Genomic DNA, 21,774 nt, shown 5'->3' on the forward strand with positions numbered 1-21,774 from the left:
CCCGGCGGGGAACGCCGACCCGCGCCTCGGTTCCGGGCTGCGGGATCTGCCGGGAGTGTGAGGCCGGGGCCTGCCCCGGTGAGGGCCTGGCAGCCGGTGTGGGTTGACCTGGCAGCCGGTGTGTGTTTACCCTGCTGCCGCGGCGGAGGCATGGGGCCTGTCAGGGCACAGGTTGAACTGCACAGAGCCCCAATTCCCCACGCAAATCGCCACTTGTGTGTTTGGCTGCTAAGACTGGCTCAAAGCTCGTTATTGCCGCGCTCTTTGGCTGCAGCAAAGTTGCAAACATTGCGCAAAACCGCCCTCCCTCCAGCTGTTCCTGTAAAGCCTCCGGCTGCAGGCCGCTTCCCCCCCCCTCACCCCCTCGGCTGCCCCTCTCTGCAAAGGATCAGCTCCCCTGTTTGTTTAAACCCTGCACTCTTCCCTTCCGCTCCACGTGATGCCTTGGGCCAAACATCATTTTAATCACCCCTGGGCCGGCGCTGACCGCCGCAGCGCTGGTTGCAACTCCTCCAGCATGATCGTCAGCTTGACGATCCGGGCGCTTGTGATGCTCCCCTTGGGGTTCTGCTGGCCGTCGGCTTTGCGAGAGGTGAGTTTGACCTCCAGAAAATGCGGTTTCCAGGAAGACTTTTTTTATTTCTAGGAAAAAAAAGAAAAGAAGAGACAACACAACGTGTTCTAAGCCAAAATCCATCAAACCTCGCTAATCAAGAAGATAAAGCTGTTTCCTCTGGGTGGCTGTTGTGCAGCCCGTGCTTAGTGCAAAATAAAGCCATGAGAACTTGGCATCAGTACTTGTTGAGTTGTTCGCTGGCGTTCCTTCCAGGTTAGGTTCAGTTAAGCGATAGTTTTGTATCCATTTGCTTTTCTTAAAAAAAATGTAAAGCTATTCTTCTTCTTGCAGAAATTTCTCGGCACTTTGGATGCGGAAGATGTTTTCTCTTATTTTGGAACCAGCTCCGTCTCTGATGGTATGCAGGGCTCCTTCCTTCTTGATTCTGGAACACGTCTGTCAGTTTATTTCTAATCCTGTACATTTGATAACGCTAAGAACACTTATTAACAAACCCTGATCTGACAAGCATTTAGCATTTCTGAGTCACATTACTCAGTGAGGTAATCCATGTTTCAGTGTGAAAGCGGTTGAAGAACTGGGTCAGTATTTAAAATCTGCTGAGGGAGATATGATAAATCTTTTTGCACATTTCTCCTGTGGTCCTCATTCTCTGTGTTGGTATTTTTCTATGAGATTAACAAATCCAGGTCTTCTGAGTGGGAAGCTTTAAACTAAGAATAGCTTTAAATGCACTTGATAATTTTTTTGAAATAAACACATGGAGAGACTAGTATTCTGGGTCTGGATTGATGGTAGTTCAGAGTAAAGATATGTTTTAAATTCTCAAATCCTTAAAGCAAGGATGTTGTCTACTTGTGAGCTCACCTAGTGCTCATCCCAGTGTCTCTGTCTGGATTATGATAATTCTCACTCAGTAATACTTAACATCTGAGGAAGTAAAACTGTCTCAGCCTTTGTTAAATGAACTGTTCTCCTTATCAAGAGAGCAAAAGTGCCGATAAATCAGGAGGCAGTTTCAGAGCTGTTGTCTGTTCCCAGTCAGATTATCCTCACTTTGGAATACATGAAAGCATAGAAGTTCTTTAACTGTTGACACGATAACCCCGAAAGGCCACAGTTGTCATTTGGAGTGTATTTTTTCCTAGGGAGGTAGATCATTACATTTATTTTCTGTGTATCATTGTTTCTGTTAACTGTTCCCCTTGTTCTGGTCTTGTTTCATTTCTTTCAGTACCTGAGTTTGTTGTTGCTGAGCCAACTTGCCCTTGTAAAGAAGAACAGATGGGGCTGACGTCCTGTCGTATTCAACATTGCTCCATTGAGGCCTGGGGAGAACTCTATGCCTTTGAATTTCTAGAGGACCATGCCCTCCTTTCCTCTTCCTTTGTGAGCAATCAAGTGGTGAACTCTTCCTTTAGCTTACTGAGGCGATTCTCAGGCAACTGCTTTGCAGGTGGAAATCCACTGCGACCTCCTGGGGCTAAGTGTAGAGTCACTTACTGTGAAGGGCAGCTGGTGAGTATGCACTGAACTTATTCTTACAAGCCTTTACAGCCTTTGTAGGTTTGCAGCTTGATGCACCAGACATGTGAACCGTCCATTTCATAAATCTGAGCATTACAAAGGAGAAACAGGAAGGATATGGCACACAGTTCTCCATTGATAGCAAATGTCTTTGGAATAACTCAGAGATGGAATTTCATCTCCTTTAGCAAGGAGTCGTCATTGAGGATGAGGAAAAGATTCATATCAGGCCTGTCAGAAGCAAAGATGTGGCCCTGCTGAAGGACCTTGGCTTCTCCAGACCCCACATTCTCTTCAGAAGTGCCGCAAGAGAGGCAAATACAGCAAGAGGTAATGCACATGGAGAGGAAGCCCTACTTGTTCTGTTTGGAAAAGCTGTCTGCTGGTAGTGGGGTTGCTTGCATGAGCTCAGAGGAAAATTTTGTATCTACAAATATATGAGTATACTTGAATATGTTTCTCACCTCACTGAGGTGTAACTAGTGTGTTTCCATTTAGGTATTTGTTATTTTGATAGCATAGGTGTGTTATTAAGGATGCTGGCAGGTGAAAGAAACCAACAGAAGTGGGAAACCTGAGCAAGCAACTGGAGGAGTGGTCTTCCAGCTAGATTATTCTAGTCTTTCAGTAAAAAGAGAGTGGATCTGTAGGACCTTTTATGTTGTCTTGCATTTTAAACTCCCTGTGTCCCTTTGTGCTGTTCAGCAGGGCGGTTTCCTTCTCGCCTGCAGAAGAGGGCTGAGGGAGCTGTCAAACATCTGGAGCTGATGGTCGTAGCAGGTCCAGATGTTTACTTGTACCACAAAGAGGACACGGAGCGATATATTCTCACCAACCTGAACATTGTGAGTAGCTTTCTGCTTGGATTGCTGTCTCAGTGTGAGAGCTCACAGTGTCACAGGCTGTGTCACAGGCAGACGGACCTCTGTGAGTGCACTTTGAGAGGTGTTTGTGGTTACTGGCTCCTAGTACAGAGCACTGCTTACATGCAGGGTGTTCTGTTCCTCTCTGCTTCCCTTGGCACTGCATGGCAAGCTTTCCCTTGTACAAGGAGCTGCACGAGTAAAAGTGGATGTTTGAAGCTTTGGGATTGTAGCCTTAAAACCCACGTAGAAAATGTAGCTCTTCATTTCATTACTAATATTGTTGTCAGATACAGTAGCAAGAGTTTTATCACCAGAGCCTTGATCCAGTCCCTGTTCCTTTCAGTGAGATTGAACCAGATCCACTGAATTAATCTCACATTTTACATTTCAACATTTTATTTCTATTACAGAATTTCTCTAAATGTCTCCCTTTGCTATTATTAAGAATTTGTTTATGCATTTTCTGTGTGTGTATTGCAAAAAAAGTCTTTAGCATTCACTCTCCTACCCTATGAAACTGTTTTCTGTGCAGATTCTTCTCTCTGCTTCAGAGTATCTGACAAGTCTAACAACAGTTCTCATCTGTTGACAGATTTATTTACATTTGTAGTGCATACTTTAATGTTGTACTTCCCAGTGATTTTATAGTTGCCCCTTATGGTTACCAGGTGTGTTATCTTTGTAGCGAATGCAGCCCTGTTATTGGGAACAGGTAGTGGGAGTCACCAAGGTGCCTCCTTATTGAATCCTTTCTATCTCTTAACAGGGGGCAGAGCTGCTGAGAGATGCCTCACTGGGTGCTCATTTCAGGGTTCATCTTATGCAAATGCTTGTTTTGAGAGAACCCGAGGTAAGCAGGGAGGACTATGTTCAAGTGTTGTCCAAGGGGTTGCTAAAAACTGTATGAAACGTGCAAACATGCGCCTTCACTCTAGGCAGAGGTAAACATCACAACAAATATCACCTCCTCACTGATCAGCGTTTGTGAGTGGAGCAAGAAGGTCAACCCCCAGAATGACTCTGACCCCCAGCATGCTGATATTGTCCTCTATGTCACCAGGTACTGAAGCTCCCCTGCCCTGGGAGGGGACTGGAACCAGGGCTCAGGGTGTCCAGCTGTTAATGCAGTGACAGTGATTTGTACTGGGTCTTCCAGCAGCTGGGCATCACAGAGTCTTTGGAAATGGGTTGATTCTCCTGCCCTTAGTGTAATGCAGTTAGTCAGAGGTGCTGTTTCTTCAGTTTCTGACCAGCCAGACTTGAGCAGACATTGTGTGCTTCCAGAGCAGCACAGCCAAACCCACTGCAGCTTTTTGTGGGCAGAAAAGTCGAACAGTAACTGGAAGTGAAAACCCACTGGTGTTTTCTATGGAAGATTTCTAGTGCTACTCTGACTCAGACATTTTGTCTGACTTTCAGGCTCCTTGCTTTAAATTGCCTTGGCTAAATTTGTCGAAGGCCAGCTTTTCTTGAGTGTAATGGTTTTGTTTTGGTGCTCTTTCTTCAAAGAGATGATGATACTGCTGTGTCTTTTGCAAATAGGATGAGGTCATTTTATTCCATTCTGCTTTTCTGGGGTCATGGGGATTTTTTAATGCAGAATCACCACAAATTTTGAACAGTGGATGTTCATGGGACCCTACAGTTACCATCTTGCCCCAGGGAGCTCCATGTGCCAAAAGAAGTGTTAGGTAGCTGGCAAACTTAGATCAGGAGGGTGCCGATAAATTCAGTTGAATGGCTAGACCTGACTTTATTAGCTGCAATGGTTCTTTGCTCTTTCCTCTGTATCTGTCTCCCTTGTTTTAGGTTTGACTTGGAGTTACCTGATGGGAACAAGGAGCTACGTGGAGTGACTCAGTTAGGTGGAGTCTGCTCCTCCTTCTGGAGCTGTGTTATTACCCAGGACACTGGCTTTGACCTGGGAGTCACCATAGCCCATGAGATTGGGCACAGGTCAGTAGGAAAGCCCCAGAACAGCCCAGTAAGTTTTATTCAGGTAGAAACATTCCCCAGTTTAAAGGATGCAGAAGAAGGAAAAGGATCTCTTGGCATAACAGGGGGTTTCCTACAGGTTATTCAAAACTTTTGGAAAGAGTTCCTTGCATTCCTTGTGTTCCTGCATCCTCTGTGACAGTTAGAAGCTGCAAAGAGGAGAGAAAACCCTTGTGACAACAGCAGAAGGAAAGGCTGCAGAGGGAGCTCAGCCCTTGCTTAGAGAAGAGAGGCTCCGTGGGAATCTAGCCTCTGGGTTTCTTCTCCTCAGGGCACTGTGCTTCTTCTGTTACAGTCTTGGAATCCCCCATGATGGTGAGGGGAATCGGTGCAGCAGCAGCGGTTACATCATGGGTTCAGCAGGAAACCACAACAGCATTGACCTCGCCTGGTCGCAGTGCAGCCGAGAAGAGTTCCTGGCCTTTGTGAGGTAAGGGACTGGTTGAGTTCTCTGTGCCCATGTGGGAGCGTTTCCCTGTGCTGGGAGCTTAGGAGAGGGCAGGGAAAGACAAGGAATAAAATAGGACATTCTTGGAAAATGAGGAACTGTTAAAAGCTTGGGGTTTGTTTATTTCTTACCGCTTGTGTCTGTTGCTGAGGTTAAACCCAGTTTTTGCTTCAAGTAGCTGGAAATTACTCTGGTTAGTGACTAACATGCCTGGGCTGCGTTGGACTTCTCAGACACTAGCTCAGCCTGGAAATTTTATTTAAAATGTCAGAGCATCTAGGTTTAAACAAGCATTGTGGGCTGTGAGCTGGCTGGGTGAGGAACAGGCATGAGTTTCTGTTATAACTTCAGCAGCAGGGAACTGTGAGCATCTCCAGGCAGCTGCTGCAGCTAAATCCATCACAGCCCACAGTAAGCATGTGTTGTCTGGGAAAGCAACAGCCAACTCCCAGAATGAAACTCAGCAGAAGTTTGCAAACATGTCATTGTCCTTACTGCCCACAGCTGGGAAAGTGATATTTCTTATGTCTCTATCAGCACAGGCCAAACAAACTGCTTAAATGACCTGCCGGACATGGACGGCAGCATCCCTGGATGGAAGCCTGGCTTGTACTATGGAGCAGATGAGCAATGTAAAATAGCGTTTGGGAGCGTTGCCACAGCATGCACCTTTGCTGACAGCAATGTTGTAGGTAGAAAGTTTGTCTGTCTTGCTAGGGGCAGCAGGGAAATGTTCTGGAACCAAGATTCAGGAAAAGGGAGCTGGGAACATTTTTATTATAAAGGGATGGAAGGTGCTTTCCTGCCACAGATTTCTTGGCAAAGAACAAACCTTCAAAGGCTTTTAAAATGCTTCCCTTCTCTCCATCACCTCCTTCGTCCATGTAAGTCTCCTTTAAGGTTTGCACAGTACCCAGAGCCTTCTGTCCAAACAGGGGCCTGGCGGTGCTAGTGCTGGGTACATCTGCTCAGGGTCCTGTCTTAGGGAGCTCTTGTTCATTGGATTCCTTCAGCTTCCCCGCCACTGCTCAAGTCGCCATGTCTGAGAAATACAGCATGGCTAATAGCTGCCATCTGGACGTGTTTGCTTAATGAGGAAGCACTAAGGTGGATGAAACTTTAATTGCTTCAGTTGATCATCTTCTAGCATTACAGCTGGCAGTGATGATCTTTTGACATGCCCACAACTTTTGCCCAGTAGCAGGAGAAATGCAAGGGACTTGCTTGCATTGTTGGGTAGCTGTGGGGAAACCAAACATCTGGGACATGCACCATTTAACCGGAGCAGCTTTTGGGACTGCTGTGTTGATGAGCCTAAGTGACTTCCTGAACTTCCTGATTTTCTTGTCACACCAGGACATATGTGAAGTTCTCTCCTGCCACGTACAACCAGGAGACAAATCCAGCTGTACTCGGCTTCTTGTTCCCCTCTTGGATGGTACTGAGTGTGGAATCAATAAGGTAAGGAGGCTGCTGATCTGATGACCAGAAGTGGGTGTGGGTGCTGTGGAACTCATTAGACAGCAACACATTGTCAGTGGCTGGAAGGTGCCTGGTACTCACTGCCCCTCGGCCAGGGAGCTAAGGCCAGACACTCCTGTCACAAACTGGTACCAGCTGATCTTGGTGTTTCCACCTTGTCTGTATCTCTGGAGTTGCTTTGGAGTTCTATAGCCTGGTATCTGAGCTCTCCTCCAAGGCTTTGCTTTCTACTTGAAATGACCTATCAGCTCTTTGTTTTAGACCTCATGTTAGACCATGATTAGGAATGGGACTCTTCTAGCCTCTTGTGAGAAGGTGCCTCATTCATCTTGAGATTCTCTGTTACAGTCCGGCCTGCCAAAAGATGGGGACTTGTGCCACCCTTGTAGATCCCAGCCCTGCTGGGTTCACTGTGGTGCTGCTGCCCATTTTGTGTATTCTTGTTCTTAGTGGTGCTCCAAGGGACAGTGCAGCTCTCTGGAAGAACTGAACCCCATGGCTGTGGTCCATGGGCAGTGGTCTGTCTGGAGCCCCTTCTCCTCCTGCTCCCGCAGCTGCGGAGGTGGAGTTGTGATAAGGCAGCGGTTCTGTAACAACCCCAGGTAGGAGGTGGGGAGCTGGGGAGTTTGCAGTGCCTCTTGGCTGATTCAGGGCCGTGGGATCTGAGTCTTGCTCTTTGCTTGGGACAAACCTGCCTCTGTTGAGGAGTTCTTCTCCTGTCATTTCCAGGCCTGCTTTTGGGGGGCAGGAATGCCGTGGCACCAGCATCCAAGTAGAGATGTGCAATACTCAGGTAATGGAGCTCATATTTTTTCTTAAGGCCGTTTAACCCTTTGAGAGCTGTATGGTTTGGGACTGTACTTCTCACAGCTGACTGCTCTGGGAAGGAGGACTAAAGATCTGGCATACAGCCTCCATCTGTCTGACAACAGGAGAGGTATTTGTTCCACTGTGTCTGAAGACAGCCGTATTATTTAATAGCATTGTTCACATGTAATGAAGCTTTTTCTCTATGCCTTCATAGAGGACAGATGCAGGACAGGCGCTGAGAAAATAGTGACTCACTTAATGATAGTTTTCTTCAGAGGGACATTCTTATATTGTTCCTATTTTCCTTATCCATCTATTTTGTATAAATAGCAAAGATATCAGCTTCCAAACACAATTCTCTGCATATCCCGCAACCTCCCTTTAAAGTGGTTTTCTTTATTTGCAGTTGTTTTGGTGTTTTACTTACCAGCCACTGCTTTCTGCATTTAGCTAGTGGGTAAAATGCTGCTTGGGATTCTGTGCTCAGTAACTTCCTTTCATTACCCATACAATTCTCTCTGGGATGTAGGCCTGTTCGATGACCCAGCAGGACTTTATGGCTGAACAATGTGCAGCAACAAATTTAAAGCCACTGTATCTCACTGTCGAAGCGCCATCCTTTTATACGTGGACTTCTGCTGTTGGCTTTGCCAAAGGTAAGGAAAGACTGAAAAACCGTGGCTTCTTTGTGAAGGGGAGCGCTCATGGACCTGTCTGTACTTTGAAGTCAAAAGCCCGTTTCACTGATTGTTTTAGTTTTCACGTGAAACCTGGATACTCTTTCTGTCAGATCCTTTTGACTTCTTCCCATTGCTTGACGGTCAGCCACGTGCCTTTCTGAAAGAATAACTCCTTTATTCTTCCATCTGCCTCCTCCAGGGGACATGCTATGCAAGCACATGTGCAGGGCTGTTGAAAACGAATTCATGGTAAGCCGCGAAGACAGTTTCATAGATGGAACCAGATGTGAGCAGGATGACTCTGAGCACCATGGGGCTTTCAGTCTGTGTGTAATGGGAAGCTGCAGAGTAAGTGACTGGGGAACCCAGGTGAACCTCTGACATGTAATCTGCCCCAAAGGAGTCAGTTTACTAGGAGCAGGGGACAAAAACACCGTGTCCCAAACAACAGAGCAAGTTCTTCTCAAAAGAAGAGCATTTTGTTCTTAGCTTATTGGATGGAGTCCAGCAAATCTACTGTTCTGTCTCTGCATCCAATGCCCTCTAGATAAGACATTCTGCTAATTATGCAGTAAGTACATAGGGCTATTCATCCCTAATCCAAGAATCAATTGGTTTATGCGTTGGTTGAGGAGACATTATTAGCTGTTCAGTTTGCATGGTATAAATAGCCCTATAAAATGCTGACTCTGTTGGAGACGAGTTACATGATTTGAACATACAGAGTCAGTGGCAAAACAAGGAGTAAAACCTGGGAATTCTAAGTCGACAAATTGATTGTTGCAGTATCACTAATCAAAACTGAAGTATAACTTTTTTTTCCCCCCTGGATTGTATGTGAGAGAGGCATTCTTTCATGATGAACTTGAATATAACTCCCCCGCGCTGTCTGCATTTTAGTAACTGCTCAATGCTGACCTGGTTGTATGTTTTCTGTTTCTTTACATTCCCAGAATACACTTTTAAAATTTTATGTTTTTCTCATTATCCTCGTGTTCACAATGTTTTGTAATGCATTTCCACCTAATGAACAGCAGAGGGTGTAGGCATAATCTATTCTGATTTCTGCTGTTCTATTGGTGACAGTGATAAATACGTATGTTATGGCAGCATCCAAAGCCTGGAATCAGTGCCTCTAACATAAATTCAGCAGTTGCACACGTTTCGCTGCTAAGCCTGCTGAGATCCTCCTATAGCTTTGTGTAAATTAGTCTTGTTCGTGGGAATGAGGATAGAACCTCTTTTCTGAGCTCCATGGGACTGAAGGTCAGGCTGAAGGATGTGAGCTAGGTTTGGGTTTGGGGTTAGGGGAGCTAAAGATTCCTTTAGAACCTGCCATTCATGTTTACTGTTCTCCTGGCCCCCTTCTCCCCCCCCCGAAAGGGTTCATAGAAGAGAGGGAGTGCAGAGCCTTTGTTTTAGGTCACAGGAGAAATCATTCTGGGCTGCTTCTTATGGGAAAGAAAATGTCACACAATTAATGAAACTTGTTGTGCTCTCAGCTAAGACTTTCCAATCCCTGGCTTTGCATACTGCTGTACAGTGGTAGATCTAGGTACAAATGCATCTTTGTCTATCTTGTCATCTTAGATTTGAATTACAAATGAAAAAGGCAGTTTCAGGAATTCAGGCAATGTTGCTTCCATTCGCTTATTTTCTTCTCAGAATAGGCAAGTCTTGACAGACTCTCCCCTTTGCTCAGGCATTCGGGTGCGATGGCCAGATGGACTCCAAGAAGACAGTAGACTCTTGCAAGGTCTGTGGGGGTGATAATACCACTTGCACCAAAGTGAGTGGATCTTACACAGAAGGAAAAGCTAAAGGTGTGTAGTCCTCACCCTCAGCTCAACGTTATGGTACTGTTTGTATGTTGCCTATTTGTATGCGTATTCAGTGTTCATAATCTCCTGTATGTCACTTCTTGTTTCTGCTTCTGCTTGATTTTATTTTATGGTGGATATGGCGATGGAGTTTGGGTAGTCAACAGAGAAGGCAGCTAAGATCTGTAGCAGGGAGGTAGCTGTTGCGTAGGCAGAGTGACTTTTTTGGTCATAGTTCTTCTCTGGACATGGATCAGAAATGTAGCCATTTGGGAAGTCCGGCAAATTATTGGGAGCTGGGGGCTATGTCAGATGCTTCCTGAGGTGTTAAACATCCATTTGGGAACTGATCTGGCTCTTGCAGTATCGTATATAGATATTAGCAGAGAACATAAAAAGAACAAAAGAAAGATGAGAACAGGACACAGAATTCAGTTCAGTTTTGTTTGCTGTATTTGCCATCACTATGTTCAAGCCAAGCTGATAGAGCTAAGGTCAGTGTGAATTTAGCTTGCTGGCCGTTGCTGTTGTATCCTTTTTTTTTTTTTTTTTTTAATTAGCTATATAAACCCTGTCTGCAATTAAGCTTTGTTGCTGCCTGTAAGGCTTGTCCTCCAATGGATAGCGTGCTAGTAAGGTGATGAGAGGTTGATCTGTAATCCCCAGCCTTTTTAACAGGTACAGTAATGGAAGGTGACCATATCTTCTTTCTTCCCATCCTTCCAGAGTACGTTACATTTCTGTCCCTGCCTTATAACACCACTTTGGTCCATGTTACCAACTGGAGACCACTCTTCACACATTTGGGTGAGTTGAATGAAAAGGAGAGGAGGGACTACAGGCAGGGCTAAAACAAGCTTGTAAAAACAAGAAAATGGAATTTGGGAGGAAAGTTCTTGATGATGCAATTTGTTTGTGGGATGCTCTCCAGTGGGAAGTGGTAGAAGCCATGCTCTTTGGGATGCCCGACTTAGATCAAACTGGTTTCTAGCAAACAGGCAGTCTGTAGCTGCCAGCACCAGGGGATCCTGGAGACCACATCATCTCTCTTAACCTCCCTGCTACTTTTTCTCCTCTAGCTGTGAAGGTTAAAGGAGAGTATGTGGTTGCTGGAAAAGGAAAAATCTCACTGAATGTCACCTATCCATCGGTTCTGGAGGACAGCCAGATCAAATACAAAGTGTTTCTCACCAAGGACAACCTGCCAAGCCTGGAGGAAGTCCATGTGGATGGGCCAACACAAGAAGAAATTGAAATACAGGTAAATCAAAATAGCAGAGTTGGAAAGGGGCCAGTCAGAACTGGCCAGGCTGAGTTTGTGTAGCTCTGCTGCAGTGCAGAATCCAGGTGTAGTAGGCTTCGTGTCCAAGGCCAGTGGAGATGGTGTTCACTAAGAGTAATGGTGTTGCTGCTCTTGGGAAAGGTTAAGGGTTGGCTGCCTATGGGCTTTCTGCAAGTCTGCGGGATGGTTGTGTGGGGAACAGCATACAGAGTTAAACCTTTTGCTTGGCTTAATCTTTTTTTCAGTGCCCTGTGCACAGAATTCACAGGGTGAGTACTCTGGCTGCATCTGGCAAGAACTGAGAGTCATAGCATTGAGACTCAGGATTGGATGGAAAAAAGGGGGACTAGCTTCTCTTATCTCCATCCTAAGAAATGAGTCTGAGTTGATTTGTGCATTGACCACAACTTTTTCCTTCACCAGGTCTATCGAAGGTATGCAAAGGAATATGGCAATGCCACCAACCCAGACATCACCTTCAGCTACTTTGTCCCCAAAGAGAATCTGACCTATATGTGGATTCCTCAGCAGGGGCCATGTTCAGTGACCTGTGGGGAAGGTGAGGCAGCAGTACTCAATCTTTACTTTTTACGGAGATCTGGGCGGACTTCTAGTTTGGCTGGCTGGTAGTCACCCAGATCTTTACTCCATGGGCTCTCCTGGGCTGACTGTAAGAAATGTGACATCAGCGATAGATACTTGGTTAGAACTTATTAAACAACTGAACTGAATTTAAAAGCAAATTGCTGAAAGTGAGCTGCAGTTGCCAGTGTTAAACTGAACCAAAGAAAAGAGTGGTACAGCTTTTGAATTAAATTAGCAAATCAGCAAGTGAGCTGAATCATCAAAATGATAGTGAAAATGTTTGATCGTGAAGAGGATTTTTAAATAGGTTTTAACCGAACTTTTAGGTTTAAGACTAAATAATTTTCTGAGATCTTTCAAAGTTATTGAAGACTGTAATTTGAAGTTGGCTAAACATCAAAAGTCTGAGACCAGAGTGGTATCTAGTGTCTAACTAAAGCCTCAGAGCTAATTATGGAACTTCCTTCTTAGAATTCTATTCCTGCGCCATGGCTAATCCTTTCTGTCTCCCTGAAGAAATAATAATGCAGATTGTAACAGATCACTTTGGTAGACGGTCTGACATCTTGTTTACCAGATAATACAGATGACACTGGCAAGCCTCTCAAGACTTTTATGACAAGGATTTAGAAAATACATTAATGAATACTTATGGAAGTCAATCTATAGGACTAGTTATGTCTGGAGAGCTTTTCTCCAGCAGATTCTCCAGGTGAACTGATTGCTTAAACCCTGAAGTAAAGAACTCAAAAATGCTGTAGGGCCTCCCAGCTAATGCAGTCACAAAGGAGAAAATGAGAAAGCTGGGATTTAAAATAACAGAAAGTTGAGAATCCGAGCTGAAATTGCATCTTGAGAGCTGAAAGTGATGCTCAAGCCCTTCTTACCAATAGACATTATTTGAAAACAAGGAGGGTAGTGAAAAGATAACATTGCTGATTGATTCTTGACATTTGCTTCTCAGGGTCATGCTCTCTGAGATTCAGGAATGCCTGTCTGTCTGTGTGGGTAGCTCATTCACTGCACAGGAGACTCTTTACAGCTTTGCTTGTAACTTTTTTGAGTTTGGATTTTTACCCACTTTACTTGTTAGGTTCAGTATTGTTAAAAATCTTGTTTATAGCTGTAGTTTATGAATATTTCATTTCTTACGTGCCACAGGCACTGCAAGTCTGCAGCTTCTCTCCCAGTACCTCTAGTCTAGTTTCGGGTATTGATGGTCACTTTGAGTGCATTGGCATGGTGCTGTCTGGGAACAAAGGCTGCGTGATGATATCACATGATTAGTTCTACAGAATGTCATTTAAAAATGGCTGACAGCTAGAGCTTATTTTCAGCAACCTGTCCCTCATCAGTCAGACATCAAGATGATTAGAAGTAATTTGGACCAAATTATGATTGATATCCGTGTTCTTGCAAATGGCCAGTTTAGAGCAATCTTTCCATTTTGGCAGTGGATTATCCATCAAACTTCTCATCTTCTGGGGTGTTCATCTTGGAAAGTCACTTTAAAACTCTTGAGGAAAAGTTATATCAGAAAGAAGGGGTTTGTGTGTTTATAGAAAGTCTGCGTTCCCAAATATGCCATTTTCCTACACAGATGACTTGAGTAAAGCAAAATTACTGCATCTTCTTAGCATAAGAGAGGTGAACTGTTCACTTTGTTTCTAACTTCCTTTCCTTTTGTATCACAGGGACACGACCAGTGGATCATGTGTGCTTTGACCAGACAAAGAATGAAATAACAGAGGATCAGTGGTGTCTGGAGCTCCCACAACCCCTTCCAGAGCACAAGCCCTGTGCCATGGAGCCATGCCTGTACAGGTTGGTGTTCCTGGAAGCTCAGCTGAATTCTTGCTTTGCTTGTCCTTTCTCTGCCAGCTAACCCAGTCTCTGCAGTCTCATTTGCATTGTGCAAGGGGGAAAAAAAAGGAGAGGTATGAAGTAGTTTCTTCCTAATTATAATGGCGTAGCGGATCCCAAACCATGCTCTGTCTTTCGTGGTCCCATGAGGTAATTGAGATGTCAGTTGAATGAATGGGAGATAGTCCTTCCAGTATTTTACGGTAGTCTGCTAAATGAAAATACTTTGAGGGCATGGCCAGATGATGATGTCTGCTCACATCCTTTCCAAGACTGTGCCAACGAAGATTTGATCTCGCTCTGGAGGAGACCCTTGTGTTAATTAGACTGGAAAGAGGACCAAGAGCCAAGCCTGCCCAGACATTGATCTCCTAGACATTTTAGTGTTTAATAAAAAGTGATTACACTGTGAACTATAGCTCTTTAGCTTTGCTGCTTTTAGTCCTAGAGAGCTGTCAGTGCAAGGACTTAAATTTCCAGCAGTTGTCCTCTCAATCACATCCAGACAAGGCTCTTGAAAAAGAGAAGCTGAATACTCTGTACGACCCATTTCTGTAATCAGTGGCATGAGTAATAAACCTCCATGATCCAGACGAGAAATAGGGTGATACAATTACTTCCCATTTAGGTGGAAGATATCTCAGATAGATGAATGCTCTGCTGTCTGTGGAACTGGAGTTGCCCAGCAGAATCTGACCTGTGTCGAGTTTCGTCATGGATTGGAGACTGTTGTGGATGACAGCTTGTGCCCAGCAGAAGAAAAACCCCTCTCCGTTGTGCCATGTGTGGTTAATGTCTGCCCTTTAGGCTGGGACAAAGTGAGTTTACTGGTTTGGCTTATTTCAGGAGTCTCACTGGGAGCTTTGCACTTGTGATCCACAGGAAGCTACCAGTTAAGAACCACCTTACTGTTGGAGTCTGGGAAGGTGGTTTACACAAAGGATGTCTGCCCAGTTGAAGGTTCATCCTGTCACTTTAGACAGCTCTGTCCCTCTTAATTTATGCTGCTGGATTCCTCAATTCATAGTGATGGTTTGTTTAGGGAAGCTGTTGACTATGTTCCTTCTTCATTTCTCCTCGCGGAGTCCAACAAAACCAGAAACAGAAATAACCCCTGGTCTGTTAGGAAGTACCTCACTGGCAAACAGAGAGGTTCTGACATGGTAGGAGGATTGCTAGCAGGGAAGAGGGCGTCTCAGTGCAGGATCACTGGTCCAAATCCATACTGGGGAGCCACTGCCAGGTTTACATTTACAGATGGGGAAGATACTGCTTTAGGCATCTCCAGTCTGAGGTATCTCTCTTCAGGTAGTGTGAATTAGGAGGATGTCCTATTGGATGTCCTTAGCTATTCCTGATATGTTCTGCAAAAATGGAGCAAGTACTTAAATGTGCCTCTTTCTTCAGTGACAGCAAATATATTGTAGGCTTGATCTGGAGGTATCCCCCAGCTTCATTAGACTGGGACCAGTGTGGAAAGCAGGTGCCAATGTCAGTCTGGGTCTTTTTGCTCTGTTCTGAGGAGGAAGGTGCACGCTTACTTCAGACCTCGGAGTCACTTGGGCATATCCAACTGGAAAATCGGACCGTGTATGTCTGGAGCCCTCGAGCTGGAGAGTGTTCCGTCTCCTGTGGTAGAGGTGAGATCTTTCAGTGCTGCAGGGGAATGTTACTTGGCTGTAGGTGTGAGCTCAGTGCCTAGGAACCTCAAGGACCTGGTCTTTTACCCTCTACAGTTCTAAGTGCATGTGTAGCTGTGTTCACAATTTTTTTGAGTCTGGAAGAGGAAAGGGGGCCTGGCTCAGACAGGGAATAGTTTAGAGGGCTGGCTGGCTGCTGCTGTGCTTCAGAGCTGGGGGGGGATGAGTGCGATAAGCGTGCCTGGGGCTCGGGCAGAGTTTGCTTGTTTTGTACACGCAGGTGCGACTGACACTGCTTGGCTTATTTTCAACCCTTGCATGCATGCCATGCGGTAAGATCGCTTCCCTTTCTAGGTAAGACTCAGCTACAGTATGTATGTGTGGCTTTTGACACCAAAGAAGAAACCCAAGAAGAAAACTGTCATCCAGTGCCAAAGCCAGAGAGCCGGATGGAAGTCTGCGATCTCAGTCCCTGCCCACCAAGGTAAAGTAGTTACCAGGAGACAACGAGCCAGTGAGAGGTCTTTCCTTCCTCTCTATCTCCAGGGACATGGTAAAGTAAGGGTCAAGCTGCTCTGAGGATGTTATCTTCCTCTCCCCTGGATTGAAAGCACAGCCAGCTGCAAAAACAGTAGCACTGATCCATATTGAGCAAACTAACTGAGAGTCTTTCCTGGGCTGGTATATTCTCAAGCAGAACTAAGTGAAGTGTTTGGAGTTTGAGTCCAGGGAGAAACTGAAAACCTCTTGATCCCTTATTATCCTGGGGAAGTAGGAACAAATCCATAACTGCGAAAGGTGGTGACACATTTGCCAGCTGTAGTTTCCACATAGCGTCAAGGAAAGTAGCTAGAATTAAATCCTCTAAGAATCTGGAATAGCTGCTCTGAGAACTGAAGGAAATTGATTGCACTTTCCTTGGTATTTATGGTATTGCAGACTGCACTCAGTGGGGTGACTGCTGATCTCTCAAACATGAGCCAGTGTGTATGTGTGCATTAACAGAATTCCAGTTGTACTTCCATAGACTGGTTGGATTTAAAATCCAGTGAAGACGAGTGACAGCTGAAGGTACTCACTGATGGCTGCGTTATTCCCAGGTGGCATTACAAAATGGGCTCATGCAGCGTAAGCTGTGGCGGAGGTGTGATGCACAAGGCCCTCTACTGTGCAAGGGAGACCAGGGAGAAGGCAGAAGAGATTGTGGCAGACACCCAGTGCGATGGTTTGCCTCGCCCAGAGGAGCAGGAGCCGTGTAATTTGGAGCTGTGCCCTCCGAGGTCAGAATGGCCACGTGGGCCACAAGCATGCACTGGGGAAGAGCGGTTGTCTGTGAACATGTATGGTGTGATCTAGGATATGGCTCAGGGTTGGTAAATGGGGCAGGGCTTGCCCTGCCCTATTTGCTGTGGGACTGGAAAGCCGCTGGCATCTGAACTTTTTTTTTAAGTACTACAGGATGCCACTCGCAGGATGAAATACCCTGGGTCAGTTTCTGATCTGACTGTTCAGAGTGGTGTGCGTTTTGGAGGGAGATAAGATTGTTTTTGCAGTTAAGCCTGTGTATGTCACCCTGGGGAAGAGTGTAATGGACACAGAGTAAGACTCAATGTATATTTCGAGTCTGTGGGATTCGTGCAAAATGTGAATGCCCTCTGTTTTGGTCCAACTCCAAACCTGCTCCAGACTGCCCAGCCTTGTTTCAAAGGCTGCCTTCTAAGTACCATAGGCAGCAAAGTGTGTGAAGAAAGTTGCTGAGAAGCAGAAGGGGGAAGGATGAGGGAGTTGCCGTGCATTTTCTACAGTGAGAGATAGTAGAGGGTGGGGATTCATCACTAACTGAATTTTTCTTCTCCATGTCCTCTGTCAGATGGAAGGTAACCCCAGCTGGCCCCTGTTCCTCCAGCTGTGGGCTCGGCTTAGCTGTTCAGCTGGTCACCTGTGTGCAGATTCGCCAAGGCAAGGAGATTTTGCTGGAGGAGCGTTTGTGTCGTGCGGCAGAGAAGCCCCTTACCAGCGTCCCCTGTGTCATCCGAATGTGTTCTTATGAATGGAGCTTCAGCGAGTGGACAGAGGTATTTGCTCCTGTTCAGATGCAGCACTTGGTGTCTAGTGCAGTGGTTTTATAGCCATTCACTTCCCTAAAGCATACAGGGGAGAAATACCACTTCTGCCTTGTATATTTACTTCCCACAGAAATGCTAAACTGTTTCTAGGGATGTTTTCTATCCTTTCCACTGCCCTGTGTTTAGCAGCTGTAGGTCTGCTTCCCACCTTTCTCAGCTAAGGTTTTGGCTGCAGTTTAAAAATGGTCCTTGACATGTTTTCTTCTGGAATGCAGATCTTTTTGGGTTTTTTAGGAAGTGATTCCACAATTCAAAGATGTAGTTTGGAAGATCCCTGGGAGGTGGGCCATCTTATAGCTGATGAAACCAGAGCAGTGAAAGGGCAAGTGACAGAACAGCATCAGTGAACAAAAGATCAGCCCTCCAGAGCATGCCTGAGCCAATAAATGTGTTTATTTCGAAATACCAACTGAAACACATGTATAAAGGCCTGTGGGTTTCTTCCTCTGCAGTGTTCAACTTCGTGTGGGAATGGCATTCAGACACGGCAGGATTTCTGCCTCAACCCGCTAACCCGTAAGCACGTGAACCCCATCTTCTGCAGGCACTTCCCCAAGGCCATTGTGGTACGTGGCTGCTCCGCAGGGCCCTGTCCTGAGCAGGCGGTGGGGACCGGGTCCCATGGAGCAGGAGTGCAGACAGTGACACCAGCCACGCTGACGACAGCCGCAACTGCCAAAGAGGCGAGATACAAGGACCTGGATCTTCCTCCATCTGCTGTGCCCGCTGTGCCTCAGGAACAGCCAAAGACCAGTGGAGGTGAGGAGGACACTACCAAAAGGTAGAGATAGGTGCTTACTGGATGCAGCTGGGTTGTGGTGACCCTACTGCCGTACAGGGACAGGAGCATGGGAAGGGAATACTCCTGGTTAGGAGGGACAACATGCGGTTCCTTCCAGCATGCCGTGATGAGCTGTCCATGTTATCTGAGCTAGGAAGAATGATTCCCTTCCCTGGGCTTCCCAAAGCTCTTCTGACCCGGGGCTCCTTGGGGCAGCAGCTGACTCTTCCTGTGCTCCACCCAGAAGGTGGGCACACTGTTGGCACTTGTCTGTTCATTGTACCATGAAGGGAACGGGGGCTGGTTTTCAGCAGCTGTAGTTCCTTCTGGATGTGTTTCTCATCTGTCTCTGCTGTACAGGTGTCTGTGGAAAGCTCTTTCTTAATGCCACCGGGGTCATCAACATGATAGGCGTAGAGAGCAGCGATTGCACTGTGGCCATCGGACGTCCTCTCGGGGAGGAGATAACAGTCAGCGTCCTGGAGAGCTCCCTCAACTGCAGTGCAGGTACTGCCCGGGGCGTGCTGGGGACTAGCCTGGCCCTTTGGGAAATCTGCACCTCATTTTGCCCACGTGCTTTTGGTGCCCTGAATGGTTCTTGCTACCTTGGAGCCTGTATAATCTCTGAAACCTTTTTACAAGTTTTTCTGTCCCACCAAGTCTTTGCCAGATGGGACTAAATGAAGATGATGCCTTTCTTCCCCCTACATAATGGTTTCTTACCTGTTTTGTTGATAGATATGAGATGAAAGGAGTTTATGGGGTTAAAGAAGCTGCTTGCTTTGGCCTGTTATAAACTCCCTCTGTAATATACACTCTTGCTGGAATCAGTACAGTTAGATTAGTTAACTGGACTGTTTTCCTGACAGATTTTGATAAGATAGGGACAAGATGCAGAAATTACTTGATTCTGGACCTATATAAGGTAGGTTGTGGCCTTTCACTTAAAGTAAAAGTGTTTCTAGTCCCTGTGCTCATCCATTCCAGGTGAAGTAGTGCTGTTCTCTGGGCGAATGATGTGGCGGACAGGCTGCAGGAAGCTCTCTTTGTCACTGATAAATTCCAGAACGAATACACTGATTGTGAAACAGCGTGTTGTGCTGCCAGGAAATGGGGTCATTCTTCAGTACAGCAGCAGAACTGCAACTAAAAAATATTACCAAGGTACCTTACTGAAAGCTTTGCTATTGCTTTAGATGAAGGCACCCATGACAAGGCCCACAGAGTTCCACAGATCATGGTTGCCTATGGAAATCCTCGGGAACCTTGCTTCATTTTTAGCAGCTAATAAGCCCCTTCTTGAGGAGTGTTGGAATTAATATTACTTGTGGACTACCCCCCCCATTTTAAAGGCAAGACCCCTGCAGGTGTTTGCTGATGCTTGGAGGTTCCCAGATGGAAATCCTTAGAGAGACTTTTCTGCCTGTGTTTAATTTAAATGATTTCTTTCTTGGAGATGCTGGACACTTCTCTAAATCATGTTCTTTTCTGCTCCCTTTCCCCCTGTCAGACTGTGACAAGCAGCTGTTTGGTCCTCAAGGTGAAATAGTGAATCCTGTGCAATTGCCTGATCAAAGGCAAGAAGTAGTGTGTCGGACCTTCATCAATGTGGCTCCCCGGCATCGCATAGCTATCCGCGCCCTATATATTGACCTGGGCAATGAGAGCAACCAAACACATTTTAATTACATCCTGGTGAGTCAGAAACCTAAAGGGGATGATTTGGATGGGAACGGACCCATCTCCTCATTAGAGATTTCCATCCAGCTGCAAAGTTCAATCACAAATCCTAGAGGGTCAGACTCTGATCTCTGTTATGTAAACGTAGATGTGAATGAGCACTACTGTATTTCTTCTAACCTTTGTATAGGGCAGCTTTTCCCCCTGAGCGACCAATTTGCAAGTCCCCAGTATTTTGTGGGTACTTCACTTGTAGGCCGCTACGATATAACGGTTTGGTCTTTCTTTATGCAGGTCCGTGATGTAAGCACCATGAAGACGATGGTGTTCCATGGGAAACAACAATTCTTCTGGCAATCAACAGGAAGCCAAGCTGAAATTGAATTTCATGAAAATGTTAAGGATCACCGAACCAGTTTCTGGGCTGAATATCATGCTATTGAGCCCAAATAAAAGGGGCCAGGGCCACTGCACTGAGAAAGGCCGTGGTCCAGTTAGTCACTGCTGCCTGTTCACTGCTCGAGGTCACATGAGTCATTTAACCTTTTTGCAACTGCTTCCCCATCTACTGAGTAAGAACAACAATATCGACTGACTCCTTTGGGATCTCAGTTAATATTTGTAAAGATTATGCAAAAGACATGTAACTACCAAATGTTTAGCAAATAGTTCTCATAGGGATTTTCTATCTGTGCTGATTGGTATTAATGCAGTTGACATGTCTGCAGTTAGTGACTTGGACGCTGAAGTCTCAGGGTCCTGCTTTTGTAACGTACTGTGACCTTTTAGGATGGTCGTTTCATTTCTCAGTGGCTCAGTGTCCCATTACAAAACCTCTGTATACCACAAGTAGCTACGATTATGGTTTAACTGTTAAGTTCACTCTCCTGTGGTGTAAATGCCCCTTGAAACTGAGGCCCGTTGAAATTCTGGAATGTTATAAAGAAGGCAAAGATGTGTATGAGGACGAACTGCTAGCACAAGAAGGCTAGACAAGTGTCTGGGGGCAAGACAGCTTCTTTGCCCGGGAGGGTATTGCCACACTAGGAGAGGTCACCCAGGAAGCTGATGGAGTTGTCATCCTTGAATGTTTTCAGGAGTTGGCTAGACCAAGGCGCAGCTGACCTGATCGAGCCCTCGTGACAGCTGGCTTTGTATGGGAGGACTAAATGACATCCAGAGGTCACTCCCCAGCCACCCCTTCTGTGGTTCTACTATTCTATATCTAACAGTGATACCAATAATTCTTTTCTATGGGAAAATAAAAGAATTCTGTCTCTTAATGATGGGTTTGGTGCCAAGACATTTACTTGGATAAGAACAGTAGCTGTGCTGTTAATCTGCCGGTATCTTCATCTCACAGGAACTGTGCAATGAGAGATTGTTGAGACTGCATGATACAAGTTGTAGCAGGAAGAGGTATTTTACAGCAGTGACAAATATTCACTCAAGTTTGATTTAAATACATTTTTTAGGTTGTTTTTATTTAATATCTTGAACATTGGACCATGCTTTGGTCCAAATCTGTCATCCTCCTCAAAATCACAATATACTGCTTCAGGGGTCTCTTCTGCACCTGGAGCCTGGCTGGACACATCTGCCCTTGCTTTTC

The 21,774-nt window shown here is 45.7% G+C and overlaps 1 protein-coding gene across 1 annotated transcript; it reads left to right on the plus strand.

The window, feature by feature from the left end:
* Positions 1-517: 517 nt before the first annotated feature.
* On the plus strand, positions 518-21,424 carry ADAMTS13 (ADAM metallopeptidase with thrombospondin type 1 motif 13). The gene is made up of 30 exons (XM_050907879.1): positions 518-592; positions 908-974; positions 1,812-2,095; positions 2,293-2,434; positions 2,810-2,949; positions 3,737-3,820; positions 3,906-4,030; positions 4,780-4,926; positions 5,261-5,395; positions 5,951-6,101; positions 6,770-6,874; positions 7,346-7,497; positions 7,625-7,688; positions 8,235-8,361; positions 8,585-8,733; positions 10,088-10,208; positions 10,932-11,012; positions 11,285-11,466; positions 11,911-12,046; positions 13,767-13,896; positions 14,564-14,753; positions 15,458-15,575; positions 15,930-16,059; positions 16,676-16,855; positions 17,446-17,650; positions 18,154-18,460; positions 18,843-18,989; positions 19,470-19,646; positions 19,993-20,177; positions 20,457-21,424. Exons 1-30 carry the CDS (start codon positions 518-520, stop codon positions 20,613-20,615), a joined length of 4,395 nt encoding a protein of 1,464 aa, XP_050763836.1. The 3' UTR covers positions 20,616-21,424.
* Positions 21,425-21,774: the final 350 nt, after the last annotated feature.

The sequence above is a fragment of the Gymnogyps californianus genome, chromosome 18 (assembly GCF_018139145.2).
Source record: "Gymnogyps californianus isolate 813 chromosome 18, ASM1813914v2, whole genome shotgun sequence".
Lineage (NCBI taxonomy): Eukaryota > Metazoa > Chordata > Aves > Accipitriformes > Cathartidae > Gymnogyps > Gymnogyps californianus.

Coding starts and splice junctions, on each gene's coding strand:
- ADAMTS13 (XM_050907879.1), top strand. CDS start 518: ATGATCGTCAGCTTGACGATCCGGGCGCTTGTGATGCTCCCCTTGGGG. Junction 13,897..14,563: donor ATGGAGCCATGCCTGTACAG/GTTGGTGTTCCT, acceptor CTTCCCATTTAG/GTGGAAGATATCTCAGATAG. Junction 15,576..15,929: donor TTCCGTCTCCTGTGGTAGAG/GTGAGATCTTTC, acceptor TTCCCTTTCTAG/GTAAGACTCAGCTACAGTAT.